Below are 16,578 nucleotides of genomic sequence, written 5' to 3' on the forward strand. Positions count from 1 at the left end.
AGTATTTTAGAAACGTATAGGGAGCATATTAGGAGTGTATGTGGGTGTACAGCTGTACTCAAAAGTTTACATACCCCGGCAAAATTTTTCCTTTCTTGGCCTTTTTTCAGAGAATATTATTGATAACACCAAACCTTTTCCTCCAGTCATGGTCAGTGGTTGAGTGAAGCCATTTATTGTCAAACTACTGTGTTTTCTCTTTTTAAATCAAAATGACAACCCAAAACATCCAAATGACCCTGATCAAAAGTTCACATACCCCATTTCTTAATACCGTGTATTGCCCCCTCTCACATCAATGACAGCTTGAAGTCTTTTGTGGTAGTTGTGGATGAGGTTCTTTATTTTCTCAGATGGTAAAGCTGCCCACTCTTCTTGGCAAAAAGCCTCCACTTCCTGTAAATTCCTGGGCTGTCTAGCATGAACTGCGCTCTTGAGATCTCCCCAGAGTGGCTCAATGACATTGAGGTCAGGAGACTGAGATGGCCACTCCAGAACCTTCACTTTGTTCTGCTGTAGCCAATGACAGGTCGACTTGGCCTTGTGTTTTTGGTCGTTGTCATGTTGGAACGTCCAAGTACGTCCCATGCGCAGCTTCCAGGCTGATCATTGCAAATTTGCCTCGAGTATTTGCAGATAACGTGCTGCATTCATCTTTCATTCAACTTTGACCAAGTTTCCTGTGCCTTTCTAGCTCACACATCCCCAAAAAACATCAGCGATCCACCTCCGTGCTTTACAGTAGGAAGGGTGATCCTTTCATCATAGGCCTTGTTGACCTCTCTCCAAATGTAACGTTTATGATTGTGGCCAAAAAGTTCAATTTTGGTCTCATCACTCAAAATTCTTATTCCAGAAGTTTTGAGGCTTGTCTCTGTGCTGTTTTGCATATTGTAGATGAGATAGTTTGTGGAATTTGCACAGTAATAGCTTTCTTCTGGCGACTCAACCATGCAGCTCATTTTTCTTCAAGTGCCTACTTATTGTAGATCTTGAAACAGCCACACCACTAGTTTTCAGAGAGTCCAGTATTTCAGCTGATGTTATTTGTGGGTTTTTCTTTTCATCCTGAACAATTTTCCTGGCAGTTGTGGACGACATTTTTGTTGGTCTACCTGACCGTGGTTTTGTTTTTGCAGAGCCCCTGATTTTTCATTTGTTAATCACAGTGTGAACGCTGCTGACTGGCATTATCAATTCCTTGGATATCTTTTTGTATTCCTTTTCTTTTATTTTACAGTTTAACTACCTTTTCCGGTAGATCCGTTGACAATTCTTTTGCTTTCCCCATGACTCACAATCCAGAAACCTCAGTGGCTGGATGAAAGATGCAAGAGTCTGTCTGGATCCCAGAAACTCACTCAGCTTTTATGCGCACACTCTGATTACAAGCAAACAGGTCACAGGTGAGGATGTTACCTTTAGTAGCCATTCACACCCATTTGTGTCAACTTCTGTGCATGTTATCAGGCCAAAATCACCAGGGGATGTGAACTTTTGATCAGGGTCATTTGGATGTTTTGGGTTGTTGTTATAATTTAAAAAGAAAAAACATAGTAGTCTGACAATAAATGGCTTCACCCAACCACTAACCATAAGTGGAGAAAAGGTTTGGTGTTATTCATATTCTCTGAAAAAAGGCCAAGAAAGAAAAAATTCTGCCGAGGTATGTAAACTTTTGAGCACAACTGTAAAAGGAGTAAATGGTGCTGAATTATTCATAGAGCTACAAATACAGTGCGTATGGAAAGTATTCAGACCCCTTTAAAGTTTTCCGTCTGTTTCTATGCAGCCATTTGGTAAATTCAAAAAAAGTTCATTTTTTCCCATTAATGTGCACTCTGCACCCCATCTTGACTGAAAAAAATCAGAAATGTAGAATTTTTTGCAACTTTATTTAAAAAGAAAAACTAAAATATCCCATGGCTATAAGTATTCAGCCCCTTTGCTCAGACTCTCATATTTAAGTCACATACTGTCCATTTTCTTGTGATCCTCCTTGAGATGGATCTACTCCTTCATTGGAGTCCAGCTGTGTGTAATTACACTGATAGGACTTTGATTTCTAAAGGCGCACATCTGTCTATATAAGATCTCACAGTGCATGTCACACCAAATGAGAATCATGAGGCCAAAGAAACTGGCCAAGGAGCTCAGAGACAGAATTGTGGCAAGGCACAGATCTGGCCAAGGGTACAAAAGAATTTCTGCAGCACTCAAGGTTCCTAAGAGCACAGTGACCTCCTTAATCCTTAAATGGAAGAAGTTTGGGACCACCAGAAGTCTTCCTAGACCTGGCCGTCCAGCCAAACTGAGCAATCGTGGGAGAAGAGCCTTGGGGAGAGAGGTAAAGAAGAACCCCAAGATCACTGTGGCTGAGCTCCACAGATGCAGTAGGGAGATGGGAGAAAGTTCCACAAAGTCACCTATCACTGCAGCCCTCCACCAGTCAGGCCTTTATGGCAGAGTGGCTTGACGTAAGTCTCTCCTCAGTGCCAGACATGTGAAAGCCCGCATAAAGTTTGCAAAAACACATGAAGGACTCCTAGACTATGAGAAATAAGATTCTCTGATCTGATGAGATGAAGATATAACTTTTTGGTGATAATTCTAAGCGGTATGTGTGGAGAAAACCAGGCATCAACTGCCCAATACAATCCCAACAGTGAAACATGGTGGAGGCAGCATCATGCTATGGGGGGTGTTTTTCAGCTGCAGGGACAGGACGACTGGTTGCAGTTGAAGGAAACATGAATGCGGCCAAGTACAGAGATATCCTAGATGAAAACCTCTTCCAGAGTGCTCTGTATCTCAGACTTGGCCGAAGGTTCATCTTCCAACAAGACAATGACCCTAAGCACACAGCTAAAATAACAAAGGAGTGGCTTCAGAACAACTCTGTGACCATTCTTGACTGGCCCAGCCAGAGCCCTGACCTAAACCCAATTGAGCATCTCTGGTGAGACCTGAAAATGGCTGTCCACCAACGTTCACCTTCCAACCTGACGGAACTGGAGAGGATCTGCAAGGAAGAAGGGCAGAGGATCCCCAAATCCAGGGGTGGAAAACTTGTGGCATCATTCCCAAGAAGACTCATGGCTGTACTAGCTCAAAAGGCGCTTCTACTCAACACTGAGAAAAGGGGCTGAATACTTATGACCATGGGAGATTTCAGTTTTTCTTTTTTAATAAATTTGCAAAAATGTCTACATTTCTGTTTTTTGGCAGTCAAGATGGGGTGCAGAGTGTACACTAATGAGAGAAATGGACTTTTCTGAATTTACCAAATGGCTGCAATGAAACAGTGAATAATTTAAAGGGGTCTGAATACTTTCTGTACCCACTGTATCCAAATGGAGGATGTATGGGGGAGTATGTGGAGACTATGGGAATTAAGAGTATGTTAGGACTGTATGGGGATTATTTGGGGAGTATGTGGAGACTGTATGGGGATTATTTGGGGAGTATGTGGAGACTGTGGGGAGTATATGGGGAGTATGTGGAGACTGTATGGGGAGTATATGGAGACTGTATGGGGAATATATGGGGAGTATGTGGAGACTGTGGGGAGTATATGGGGAGTATGTGGAGACTGTGTGGGGAGTATATGGGGAGTATGTGGAGACTGTGTGGGGAGTATATGGGGAGTATGTGGAGACTGTGTGGGGACTATGTGGAGACTGTGTGGGGAGTAAAAGGGGGGTATGTGGAGACTGTGTGGGGAGTATATGGGGAGTATGTGGAGACTGTGTGGGGAGTATATGGGGAGTATGTGGAAACTGTGTGGGGAGTATATGGGGAGTGTGTGGAGACTGTGTGGGGAGTATATGGGGAGTATGTGGAGACTGTGTGGGGAGTATATGGGGAGTATGTGGAGACTGTGTGGGGAGTGTGTGGAGACTGTGTGGGGAGTATATGGGGAGTGTGTGGAGACTGTGTGGGGAGTATATGGGGAGTATGTGGAGACTGTGTGGGGAGTATATGGGGAGTATGTGGAGACTGTGTGGGGAGTATATGGGGAGTATGTGGAGACTGTGTGGGGAGTATATGGGGAGTATGTGGAGACTGTGTGGGGAGTATATGGGGAGTATGTGGAGACTGTGGGGACTATGTGGAGACTGTGTGGGTAGTAAAAGGGGGGTATGTGGAGACTGTGTGGGGTGTAAAAGGGGGGTATGTCGAGACTGTGTGGGGAGTATATGGGGAGTATGTGGAGACTGTGTGGGGAGTATATGGGGAGTATGTGGAGACTGTGGGGACTATGTGGAGACTGTGTGGGGAGTAAAAGGGGGGTATGTGGAGACTGTGTGGGGAGTAAAAGGGGGGTATGTGGAGACTGTGTGGGGAGTATATGGGGAGTATGTGGAGACTGTGTGGGGAGTATATGGGGAGTATGTGGAGACTGTGTGGGGAGTATATGGGGAGTATGTGGAGACTGTGTGGGGAGTATATGGGGAGTATGTGGAGACTGTGTGGGGAGTATATGGGGAATATGTGGAGACTGTGTGGGGAGTATATGGGGAGTATGTGGAGACTGTGTGGGGAGTATATGGGGAGTATGTGGAGACTGTGTGGGGAGTATATGGGGAGTATGTGGAGACTGTGTGGGGAGTATATGGGGAGTATGTGGAGACTGTGTGGGGAGTATATGGGGAGTATGTGGAGACTGTGTGGGGAGTATATGGGGAGTATGTGGAGACTGTGTGGGGAGTATATGGGGAGTATGTGGAGACTGTGTGGGGAGTATATGGGGAGTATGTGGAGATTGTGGGGAGTATATCAAACCTGTATGGGGAGATAGTTTGGGGAGTATTTGGAGACTGTATAGGAATGGTATTGGGATTCTATGACTACATGACACACACCCCCCCAGCGATGGTCAAAATGGGTCTGCTGGCTACTGCTGAAGGAAGGGGAGGTTAGGAGCAGAACTGGCTGATACAAGAGAAAAACCGCTTACACTGATGGGCGAAGAGGATCCAATTAATTTTTATGATGGGTCTTTGAATAATAATCAGTGGCCCAGAGATGCTCCTCTGCTTATATCAGATGAAGCATCAGATCTTGTTCTCCTCCAAGTATCAGATAAACATCATTGTCACTGACAGAAGCATAGAAGATTAAATTGTAAGAAGCTGATTATATACAAGCTTCACATGACGCCCCCTGTAGGCGATCAATGATATCGCAAGACAGTAAGCGCCTCCTTCTACCGCCACACATTATACTAATGCTCCACGTAGTGGAGAATGTATGAGGCATCGAACAGGATAGCAAGCATAGAATAAATGTCCTAATCCCGGAGATAGAGGAAGACACAGAGGTGCAGAAGTCCAAAACATAATAGTCACACAATACAGTGGTTTGCGAAAGTATTCACCCCCTTTGCTTTTTACCTAGTTTATTACATTACAGCCTGTGTAAATATTTTTGTATTCTGATTTGTGTGTGATGCATCAACACTAAATAGTCTAAGTTAGTGACGTGAGAAAAAATAGAGGCATAAATTAAATGTATGGGATCAAATAACTAAAAATTATCATGTGCATATGTATTCACCCCTTTTGCTATGAAGCCCTTAAAAGTTTCTGGTGCAAGCAAGTCCCTTAATAAGTCACATGCTTTGTGACAGGCAGGACGTCATCCTGTGTGCAATCTAAGTGTCACATGTCTGTCAGTATATGTATTTTATCTTTTCTGAAAGGCCACAGAGGCTGCAACACCATTAACAACCGACACCACTAACCAAACAAAACCATGAAGACCAAGGAGATCTCCAAACATCATGAAGAGGAAAGAAATCTCTAAACAACACTATGAAGACAAAGGAGATCTCCAAGCAACATCATGACAACCAAATAAATCTCCAAACAACACCATGAAGACCAAGGAGATGTCCAAACAACACCATGAAGCTCAAGGAGATGTCCAAACACCACCATGAAGACCAAGGAGATGTCCAAACACCACCATGAAGACCAAGGAGATGTCCAAACAACACCATGAAGACCAAGGAGATGTCCAAACAACACCATGAAGCTCAAGGAGATGTCGAAACAACACCAGGAAGACCAGGGAGATGTCAAAACAACACCATGAAGACCAAGGAGATGTCCAAACAATACCATGAAGCTCAAGGAGATGTCGAAACAACACCAGGAAGACCAGGGAGATGTCCAAACAACACCATGAAGACCAAGGAGATGTCCAAACAACACCATGAAGACCAAAGAGATGTCCAAACAACACCATGAAGCTTAAGGAGATGTCGAAACAACACCAGGAAGACCAGGGAGATGTCCAAACAACACCATGAAGACCAAGCAGATGTCCAAACAACACCATGAAGACCAAGGAGATGTACAAACAATACCATGAAGACCAAGGAGATGTCCAAACAACACCAGGAAGATCAAGGAGATCTCTAAACAAGTCAGGGACAAAGTTGTTGAGAAGTACAAGTCAGGGTTGGGTTATTAAAAAAAAAAAAAAAATCTCCCAATCTGATTATCCCCCAGAATACCATAAAATCCATTATCATCACATGGATAGAACATGGTACCACAACAAACCTGCCTAGAGAGGGCGCCCACCAAAACTGTCAACCCTGCAAGGAGGGCATTAATCAGAGAGGCAGTACAAAGACCAAAGGTAACCCTGAAGGAGCTGCAGAGTTCCCAATCAGTGACTGGAGTATAAGAGGGTAAGAGGGTCCTGATTCTGAAGAAAATTTTGAATGGGCAGCACAGGGATAGTTAGATAAATGTGTTGAGGTGGTAGGCCAGTCTGAAGAAATGCGCCTTTAGGCCACACTTAAAACTGTTGTTATTGGGGATTAATCAAATTTTCCTGGCTAGTGCATTCTAAAGAATTGGCGAAGCACCTGAGAAGTCCTGGAGACTGGAGTGGGTGGTTTGGATAATTGCGTATTTAATATATCATTAGCAGAATGCTTCATGGATGAGAGTAATAAGTTTATATTGAATTCTGGAGTGGATGGGTAACCAGTGCAATGACTGACACAAGGTAGAGGCATCGGTGTAACGATTGGTGAGGAATATGATCCTGGCTGCAGCATTCAAGACAGATTAGAGAGGGGAGAGTTTGGTAAGAGGGAGACCGATTAGAAGAGAGTTACAATAGTCCAGACGAGAATGAATAAGAGCAACTTTAACAGTTTCTAGTGAGTCAAAAGTAAGAAAAGGTCAAATTCTAGAAATGTTTTTGAAGTGATAGACAAGATCAAGCACCCAAAAGAACCTAGTTCAGCCCTTATCAACATTAATAAACAGAAGCAGACACTGTACCTGAGCCCAGTGATGGAGCCACATCCCCGACGCGCGTTTCGGCCAGCATGCCTTCATCTGGGGAAGTTGCATCATGGCAACTCTGTTCCCCTTAAATATTTATGTGTCCAATGACTAGAGTGGTAAAGTGAGTATCACAGAATAAAGTTAATGAGGTAGCGCGTAGCTCAATAGTATAGGACCCGTGAATAATATATAATGGTTATATGAGACTATATAGGAATAAATAGGAATTGTGATGAAAAATATATTTCCCATGTTTCCCAAACCGTGTTTTCATGAGTAACGCGAATATTGAGAAGTGTCTGAGGATTCTCCCATAGACCAAGCTGAGATCAATGCCGACCCTGACTGTGAATTGAGAGGAGCGCGCCTCCTCCTGCACACTCACTTCTGCTGGTCATCCATGTTTTAGAGCGTGTGTTTCTGTAATTTGCATCTCCCATTCCTCTGCACATTTATCCATCCATGAGTAGAAAGACGTCACACTGTCAGATGTGCAGATATTTGTATCGTTGTATCGAATTCATCAAGTTCTCTCTAAACTCGTCAGAGATGTATCTGTCATCTAATCACAATAGATAATGAGCTCTTCCCATCTAGAAATAATGGATTCATCCTCCACCGGGAGGGAAGGGAAAACCTGAATCCTAAGACCACGTTTAATTACTCTTTTTATATATATATATATATATATATCTCTCGAGAAATGTCCTATTCCACCAAGTGTTAGTTTTCTTGTGTAATTAACATCTCTCTGACCTCCTTATTGAATTTTTTTTTTAACTGTCAATTCATGTCATTTTTTATTCTGTACCAACTTTTATCATCTTTTATATTATTTGTATTTTTTTCTTATTTTTTCATATATATTTTTCATTTCTCATTTTTTATTTTTTTCATTTCTTCTTTATTTAAGGGGCATATGGTTGCCATGATGCCACTCCCCCAGATGAAGGCACGCCCATCGAAACGCGCGTCGGGGCTGTGGCGCCATCGCTGGGCTCAGGTACAGTGTTTGCTTCTGTTTATAAATGTCTTAATAAGGGCTGAACCTGATTTTCTTTTGGGTGTTGATACTTTGCTCCCAATATCTTTGCTCTGGCACACAACACTGTGGTAGACTACTATGGCCAGTACTAGTCTCCAGTACATTTTTCTATCATGGTTCAATGTCTATAATATAATCATACAGCATCTAGCACTGCTTTTATAAGTTTCTGTATGGTGCCAGTCTGTGGAATCCACGTTTATTGGCTCCTTGGAACTTTCTCTGCACATGTTCAGTCCAATGTTTCTTTACACCACATTTTACTATGCAGTTAATAGACAGTCCTGCAGATCCTCCATTGCTGCTATTGGGTGCAGACCTTTGCTATCACAAGCCTTTCAGTTTTATTTCTGGTCACTTGTCTGCCTGTTGAAAAAGTGTAGTTTACACCAAGGAGGAAATAAAGCCCAATGGTGTGATGTATCCTACTGTATGAGGGTATATCATTATATGGGTGTATTTGAGTTTTTGGAGATATGTAGCTTATGGGAATGTGTATATGTGTTTGGATACTTTCCAGTATTTGTGAACATATGTTATTATATTCAACATGTTCCAAGTTATTACGCACATTGGATGTAAGGGCCATGAAGATGTAATTTTGTATTTGTCACATAACCTCTTGGACGGTTCATATCTCGGGGTCTTCTGATCACTGACCTCATTCTCAGACCCCTGTGATAATTTGTTGTGGGCGAACTAAAGGAATACTACCCAAGAAGGACACATTATTAAACAGCCGCAGGTTTCACACAATATGGGGAAAGAAAAAGTATCTCTGCTGCTGAAAAGGATCACATAGTGCAATGCTTGGGACAAGGTATGAAAGCATTAGATATTTCATTAAAATCTAAGCACAATCATGGTACTGTGAAGAGATTTGTGGCTGATGCACAGCACAGAGGAGTTTGTGCAGATAAATGCATAATGAAGGAGGTTCCTGCAGATAAAGGTATAATGAGGGAGGTTTCTGCAGCTAAAGGCATAATGAAGAAGGTTCCTGCAGATAAAGGTATAATGAGGGAGGTTTCTGCAGCTAAAGGCATAATGAAGAAGGTTCCTGCAGATAAAGGTATAATGAGGGAGGTTTCTGCAGCTAAAGGCATAATGAAGAAGGTTCCTGCAGATAAAGGCATAATGAGGAAGGTTTCTGCCAGACAAATTCATCTGATTAAGAGAGCGGTTGCTAAAACCTCATTACAAAGAAGGAGACAGGTATGTGAAGCTACTGGAGCTTCTAGAGTCCACGAAGTTCAAGGTGTAGGATCCGCCAGAGCCTGCTGTTGTGCATAATCCTACTATTCAGTTGCCCCTAAACAGAGCTCACAAGCAGAGATGGCTTCAGTGGCCCTGACAGACATGAAGATTCATTGTAAACCAGCCATGTTTACTGATGAGTGTCGAGCAACCCTGGATGGTCCAGATGGGTGGAGTAGTGGATGGTTGGTGGACGGCCATCATGTCCCATCAAGGCTGTGATGTCAGCAAGGAGGGGACGGAGTCGTCTTTTGTGTTGGAATCATGGGGGGAGCTGGTAGCCCCTTGAAGGTGTAAAAATGTCCTCAGCAAAGTAAATATGTATGTCATCTATAAGTCTCCTACAGAAGCAGCAAGCAGGAGCTGAAGCCATCATCATCACAGTGACTATAATGTTTGTGTCTCATGTAGATCAGAAACTTTAGTTTTTTTTTTATAATTTATCATTTTTGCAACAAATGTGAAAACAAAGGTTCAGAATTCGGAGTTAGATCCAACTCAACCTAGAAATGATCATATGGACATGGAGAGCGGGGTAGTCGCATCCGATGCCGCCAGGCTTTCTTCCCACATATCTGCAAACAATAGGATTCATTTCTCTATCAGTTCCTATGCGGCCGAGTGGATTAAACGCTGCATGGAAAAGCAGCCATGTATGAACCCCGCCTTATAGAGGAGCCATGTGCCATTCCATAGGAGACGCCTTATGGACCCAATGTCCTGTGATTTCACCAATGGATGGGTGATGGGAATGTTACGAAAGTGTATAAGATGTTCTATTATATGTTATTACATCACGTAACATTTATGTTCTTAGTGACCCTGCTGTGATTTACTCTCTGAAGTTTCCAATTGTTATCAACCTGTTTGACAAAATCTCACATTTCTGTATCAATAAAGGAAAGATTACTTTTCATTGTGTTTTGGTTTTATTTTGTTCTTTTTCTCCGTTTTCCATGTGTCCAAATATTAGTTGTTGTTGTTTTTTGTCTGGTCAGAGAATCCGGAGGCAGAACAGATCCCACAGATCCCATAAGATTCTTTGTGGTCTGGAGCAGATACATTGTACTCAGCACTTTGTGTCCTGACAATGATCATCTGTCTGACTCTATACCGACTGGATGAGGAGGAGGAAGATGCTGGAAATGTATATTATTAATTACAGTGGGGCAAAAAAGTATTTAGTCAGTCAGCAATAGTGCAAGTTCCACCACTTAAAAAGATGAGAGGCGTCTGTAATTTACATCATAGGTAGACCTCAACTATGGGAGACAAACTGAGAAAAAAAAATCCAGAAAATCACATTGTCTGTTTTTTTTTCATTTTATTTGCATATTATGGTGGAAAATAAGTATTTGGTCAGAAACAAAATTTCATCTCAATACTTTGTGATATATCCTTTGTTGGCAATGACAGAGGTCAAACGTTTTCTGTAAGTCTTCACAAGGTTGCCACACACTGTTGTTGGTATGTTGGCCCATTCCTCCATGCAGATCTCCTCTAGAGCAGTGATGTTTTTGGCTTTTCGCTTGGCAACACGGACTTTCAACTCCCTCCAAAGGTTTTCTATAGGGTTGAGATCTGGAGACTGGCTAGGCCACTCCAGGACCTTGAAATGCTTCTTACGAAGCCACTCCTTCGTTGCCCTGGCGGTGTGCTTTGGATCATTGTCATGTTGAAAGACCCAGCCACGTTTCATCTTCAATGCCCTTGCTGATGGAAGGAGGTTTGCACTCAAAATCTCACGATACATGGCCCCATTCATTCTTTCATGTACCCGGATCAGTCGTCCTGGCCCCTTTGCAGAGAAACAGCCCCAAAGCATGATGTTTCCACCACCATGCTTTACAGTAGGTATGGTGTTTGATGGATGCAACTCAGTATTCTTTTTCCTCCAAACACGACAAGTTGTGTTTCTACCAAACAGTTCCAGTTTGGTTTCATCAGACCATAGGACATTCTCCCAAAACTCCTCTGGATCATCCAAATGCTCTCTAGCAAACTTCAGACGGGCCCGGACATGTACAGGCTTAAGCAGTGGGACACGTCTGGCACTGCAGGATCTGAGTCCATGGTGGCGTAGTGTGTTACTTATGGTAGGCCTTGTTACATTGGTCCCAGCTCTCTGCAGTTCATTCACTAGGTCCCCCTGCGTGGTTCTGGGATTTTTGCTCACCGTTCTTGTGATCATTCTGACCCCACGGGGTGGGATTTTGCGTGGAGCACCAGATCGAGGGAGATTATCAGTGGTCTTGTATGTCTTCCATTTTCTAATTATTGCTCCCACAGTTGATTTCTTCACTCCAAGCTGGTTGGCTATTGCAGATTCAGTCTTCCCAGCCTGGTGCAGGGCTACAATTTTGTTTCTGGTGTCCTTTGACAGCTCTTTGGTCTTCACCATAGTGGAGTTTGGAGTCAGACTGTTTGAGGGTGTGCACAGGTGTCTTTTTATACTGATAACAAGTTTAAACAGGTGCCATTACTACAGGTAATGAGTGGAGGAAAGAGGAGACTCTTAAAGAAGAAGTTACAGGTCTGTGAGAGCCAGAAATCTTGATTGCTTGTTTCTGACCAAATACTTATTTTCCACCATAATATGCAAATAAAATGAAAAAAAAACAGACAATGTGATTTTCTGGATTTTTTTTTTCTCAGTTTGTCTCCCATAGTTGAGGTCTACCTATGATGTAAATTACAGACGCCTCTCATCTTTTTAAGTGGTGGAACTTGCACTATTGCTGACTGACTAAATACTTTTTTGCCCCACTGTAATGATTGATATTGAAACATAAAAATACATAATAAAAGAAAAAGGGGGAAAAAATAAAGACACAACTGTAAACCTGCGTGTTCTGCTGTCCTGTGACCTGTGTGCCCTTCACCTTTATTACTGCCTTTATTTTATTTATTCTCCTATTTTAAATAAGTAAAAATGTTAATTCCCAGTTTTTTTTTGTTTATAATCCTTAAATAAGTTAATTTCATAAAAGGGGTTTGTTATTTTTACTCGCCTCTGATCCGCTCCATAATTTCATAGTTTTTATGGTTGTAGGGTGACATAAAACCAGGAGTTTCACCTGTTATCTAACAAGTTGTACCAGAGGAAGGTGGAAACCCCATGTGGGTAATTGCCCAATTTTAGGCAAAATTTTCTTCCGGACTCCACATAAGGCAATTAGACGACGTCCCTGGATCACCGAATCCAGTACCCATAATGTTATGGGTTTTTCAAGAAAGGCGTCCAATAGTTGATTAATGAATCAACTATTAGAATATATGGCAGAGAAAACTATAATTTCACTGCTCATACAGTAAAGAATCCATACTAATAATAATACTCTCACTGCTTGCACAGTAGACAATCTATAGTATCACTGCTCGCACAGTAGACAATCTATAGTATCACTGCTTGCACAGTAGACAATCTATAGTATCACTGCTTGCACAGTAGAGAATCTATAGTATCACTGCTCGCACAGTAGAGAATCTATAGTATCACTGCTTGCACAGTAGACAATCTATAGTATCACTGCTTGCACAGTAGACAATCTATAGTATCACTGCTTGCACAGTAGAGAATCTATAGTATCACTGCTCGCACAGTAGAGAATCTATAGTATCACTGCTCGCACAGTAGAGAATCTATAGTATCACTGCTGGCACAGTAGAGAATCTATAGTATCACTGCTGGCACAGTAGAGAATCTATAGTATCACTGCTCGCACAGTAGAGAATCTATAGTGTCACTGCTCGCACAGTAGAGAATCTATAGTATCACTGCTCGCACAGTAGAGAATCTATAGTCTCACTGCTCGCACAGTAGAGAATCTATAGTATCACTGCTTGCACAGTAGAGAATCTATAGTATCAAAGCTCGCACAGTAGAGAATCTATAGTATCACTGCTCGCACAGTAGAGAATCTATAGTATCACTGCTTGCACAGTAGACAATCTATAGTATCACTGCTTGCACAGTAAAGAATCTATAGTATCACTGCTCGCACCGTAGACAATCTATAGTATCACTGCTCACACAGTAGAGAATCTATAGTATCACTGCTTGCACAGTAGAGAATCTATAGTATCACTGCTTGCACAGTAGAGAATCTATAGTATCACTGCTTGCACAGTAGAGAATCTATAGTATCACTGCTTGCACAGTAGAGAATCTATAGTATCACTGCTCGCACAGTAGAGAATCTATAGTATCACTGCTAACACAGTAGAGAATCTATAGTATCACTGCTTGCACAGTAGAGAATCTATGTCTACGGTGCGAGCAGTGAGAGTATAGATTGTCTACGGTGCGAGCAGTGAGACTAATCTATACTATCACTGCTTGCACAGTAGAGAATCTATAGTGTCACTGCTCGCACAGTAGAGAATCTATAGTGTCACTGCTCGCACAGTAGAGAATCTATAGTGTCACTGCTCGCACAGTAGAGAATCTATAGTATCACTGCTCGCACAGTAGAGAATCTATAGTATCACTGCTCGCACAGTAGACAATCTATAGTATCACTGCCTGCACAGTAGAGAATCTATAGTATCACTGCTTGCACAGTAGAGAATCTATAGTATCACTGCTTGTACAGTAAAGAATCTATAGTATCACTGCTTGCACAGTAGAGAATCTATGTCTACGGTGCGAGCAGTGAGAGTATAGATTGTCTACGGTGCGAGCAGTGAGACTAATCTATACTATCACTGCTTGCACAGTAGAGAATCTATAGTGTCACTGCTCGCACAGTAGAGAATCTATAGTGTCACTGCTCGCACAGTAGAGAATCTATAGTATCACTGCTCGCACAGTAGAGAATCTATAGTATCACTGCTTGCACAGTAGAGAATCTATAGTATCACTGCCTGCACAGTAGAGAATCTATAGTATCACTGCCTGCACAGTAGAGAATCTATAGTCTCACTGCTTGCACAGTAGAGAATCTATAGTATCACTGCTTGCACAGTAGAGAATCTATAGTATCACTGCTCGCACAGTAGAGAATCTATAGTATCACTGCTCACACAGTAGAGAATCTATAGTATCACTGCTCGCACAGTAGAGAATCTATAGTATCACTGCCTGCACAGTAGACAATCTATAGTATCACTGCCTGCACAGTAGAGAATCTATAGTATCACTGCTCACACAGTAGAGAATCTATAGTCTCACTGCTCGCACAGTAGAGAATCTATAGTCTCACTGCTTGCATAGTAAAGAATCTAATAGTCCATGTGCTCACATAGTAGCGTATCACTGCTCATAAAGCAAATAACCCATACTCTCACTGCTCATACAATAAAGAATCCATAGTCTCTTTGCTGGTCCTGTAAAGACTCTATAATCTCACTGCTTGCACAGTAGAGAATCGCAGCCTGAGATGATGATGAGCTTTTCTCTAGATATAGAGGATACCCCCTTGTGATTGTTGCTGGCCGGGGGTGTATTACGAAAGACGCCATAGTGACCAGACCTTGACCATTGTATGATGTTGTATTGTATCCTGAATTATCACTTTTTCAATAATTGAGAACAATGTGTAATTTTCCCACGTTCAGTATTTTACATCAGTATTTGTATCCAGGAGTGGGACAATCAGAGGGACTGTCTGATAGAGACCCGTCACCACTGCTGGATTATCACCCTCCCAGCTACAAACACTGAACGTGGCCTGACATGTTCTGTAAGATGAGTATTGTCATGGCAGAAGAAGTCTTTTCATGGTAATGTAATTGTGGGTCACAAAGGATGAAGAAGAGTAGTGATGATGGCAGGACAGAGCCCAGGAGAGGAGGAGAAGCCTGATCATAGGGCCGTGAGCCGCCTGCTGGCCACAGCTGGGAATGACAGCAGAGCGAAGGAGCAGCCGCCACCTGCAGCTGCTGCCCACTATCCATGGTGAGGATGATCTCAATTATAACGATGGTAATAATAATAATGATAATATAAGTTATAATGATTATTATAATAATGATAATAATGATAATTATTAGTAATAATAATAGTAATAAATAGTAATGTAATAATGATAATAATGATAATAATAATTAATGATGATAATTATGGTAGTAATAATAAATAGTAATATAATAATAACAGTAATATAATAATGATAATAATGATAATAGTAATAAATAGTAATATAATTGATGATAATAATTAATGATAATGATGGTAGTAATAATAATAATAGTAATAATAAGTAATATAATGATAATAGTAATATAATAATAATGATAGTAGTAGTAATAATAATAATAGTAATATAATAATGATAATAATGATAATTATTAGTAATAATAGTAATAAATAGTAATATAATAATGATAATAATAATTAATGATAATGATGGTAGTAATAATAATAATAAATAGTAATATAATGATAATAGTAATATAATAATAATGATAGTAGTAGTAGTAATAATTAATAGTAATATAATAATAATGATAGTAGTAGTAATAATAATAATTAATAGTAATATAATAATGATGATGATAATGAATGATGATAATTATGGAAGTAATAATAATAGTAATAATAAATAGTAATATAATGATAATAATGATAGTAATAATAATTAATAGTAATATAATGAAAATGATAGTAGTAGTAATAATTAATAGTAATATAATAATGATGCTGATACTAATAATTGTACATCCCCTGGCATCTGGGTGGTGACACCAGAGACCCCTTATCCACATCACCTGTTTACTATTAGTTTCTATCATTTTCTGAAAAGTAGCACAGAGGTCTAGAACCTGCAGGAGGACTACTAGTCCCAGCAGATCTGGAAATTCTGTTCCTGGGAGTTGTAGTCCTGTAGAGCAGGGCTGGCAGTCAATATAAATCATTGGACTTTTTGCAGTCATTAAAAGGTTAATAATAAGGTGGACTTGTAGTTCTTCTGGGCTCAACAGGGCTGGAGAAAAAAAGGAGAATTATATACAAGGAGGAGA

At 41.1% G+C, this 16,578-nt stretch overlaps 1 protein-coding gene across 3 annotated transcripts in view; it reads left to right on the forward strand.

Moving 5' to 3' along the window:
- MTHFSD (methenyltetrahydrofolate synthetase domain containing) overlaps window positions 1-16,578 on the forward strand; it is a 176,889-nt gene that overhangs the window by 94,863 nt on the left and 65,448 nt on the right. For all 3 annotated transcript variants that reach the window (XM_073554881.1, XM_073554880.1, XM_073554882.1), the window contains exon 3: window positions 8,227-8,316. In XM_073554881.1, the coding sequence (XP_073410982.1) occupies window positions 8,227-8,316 (90 nt within the window). The remainder of the gene's footprint in view (window positions 1-8,226; window positions 8,317-16,578) is intronic.

The sequence above is a fragment of the Dendrobates tinctorius genome, unplaced genomic scaffold (assembly GCF_039654945.1).
Source record: "Dendrobates tinctorius isolate UK_male_01 unplaced genomic scaffold, ASM3965494v1 ptg000214l, whole genome shotgun sequence".
Taxonomy (NCBI): Eukaryota; Metazoa; Chordata; class Amphibia; order Anura; family Dendrobatidae; genus Dendrobates; species Dendrobates tinctorius.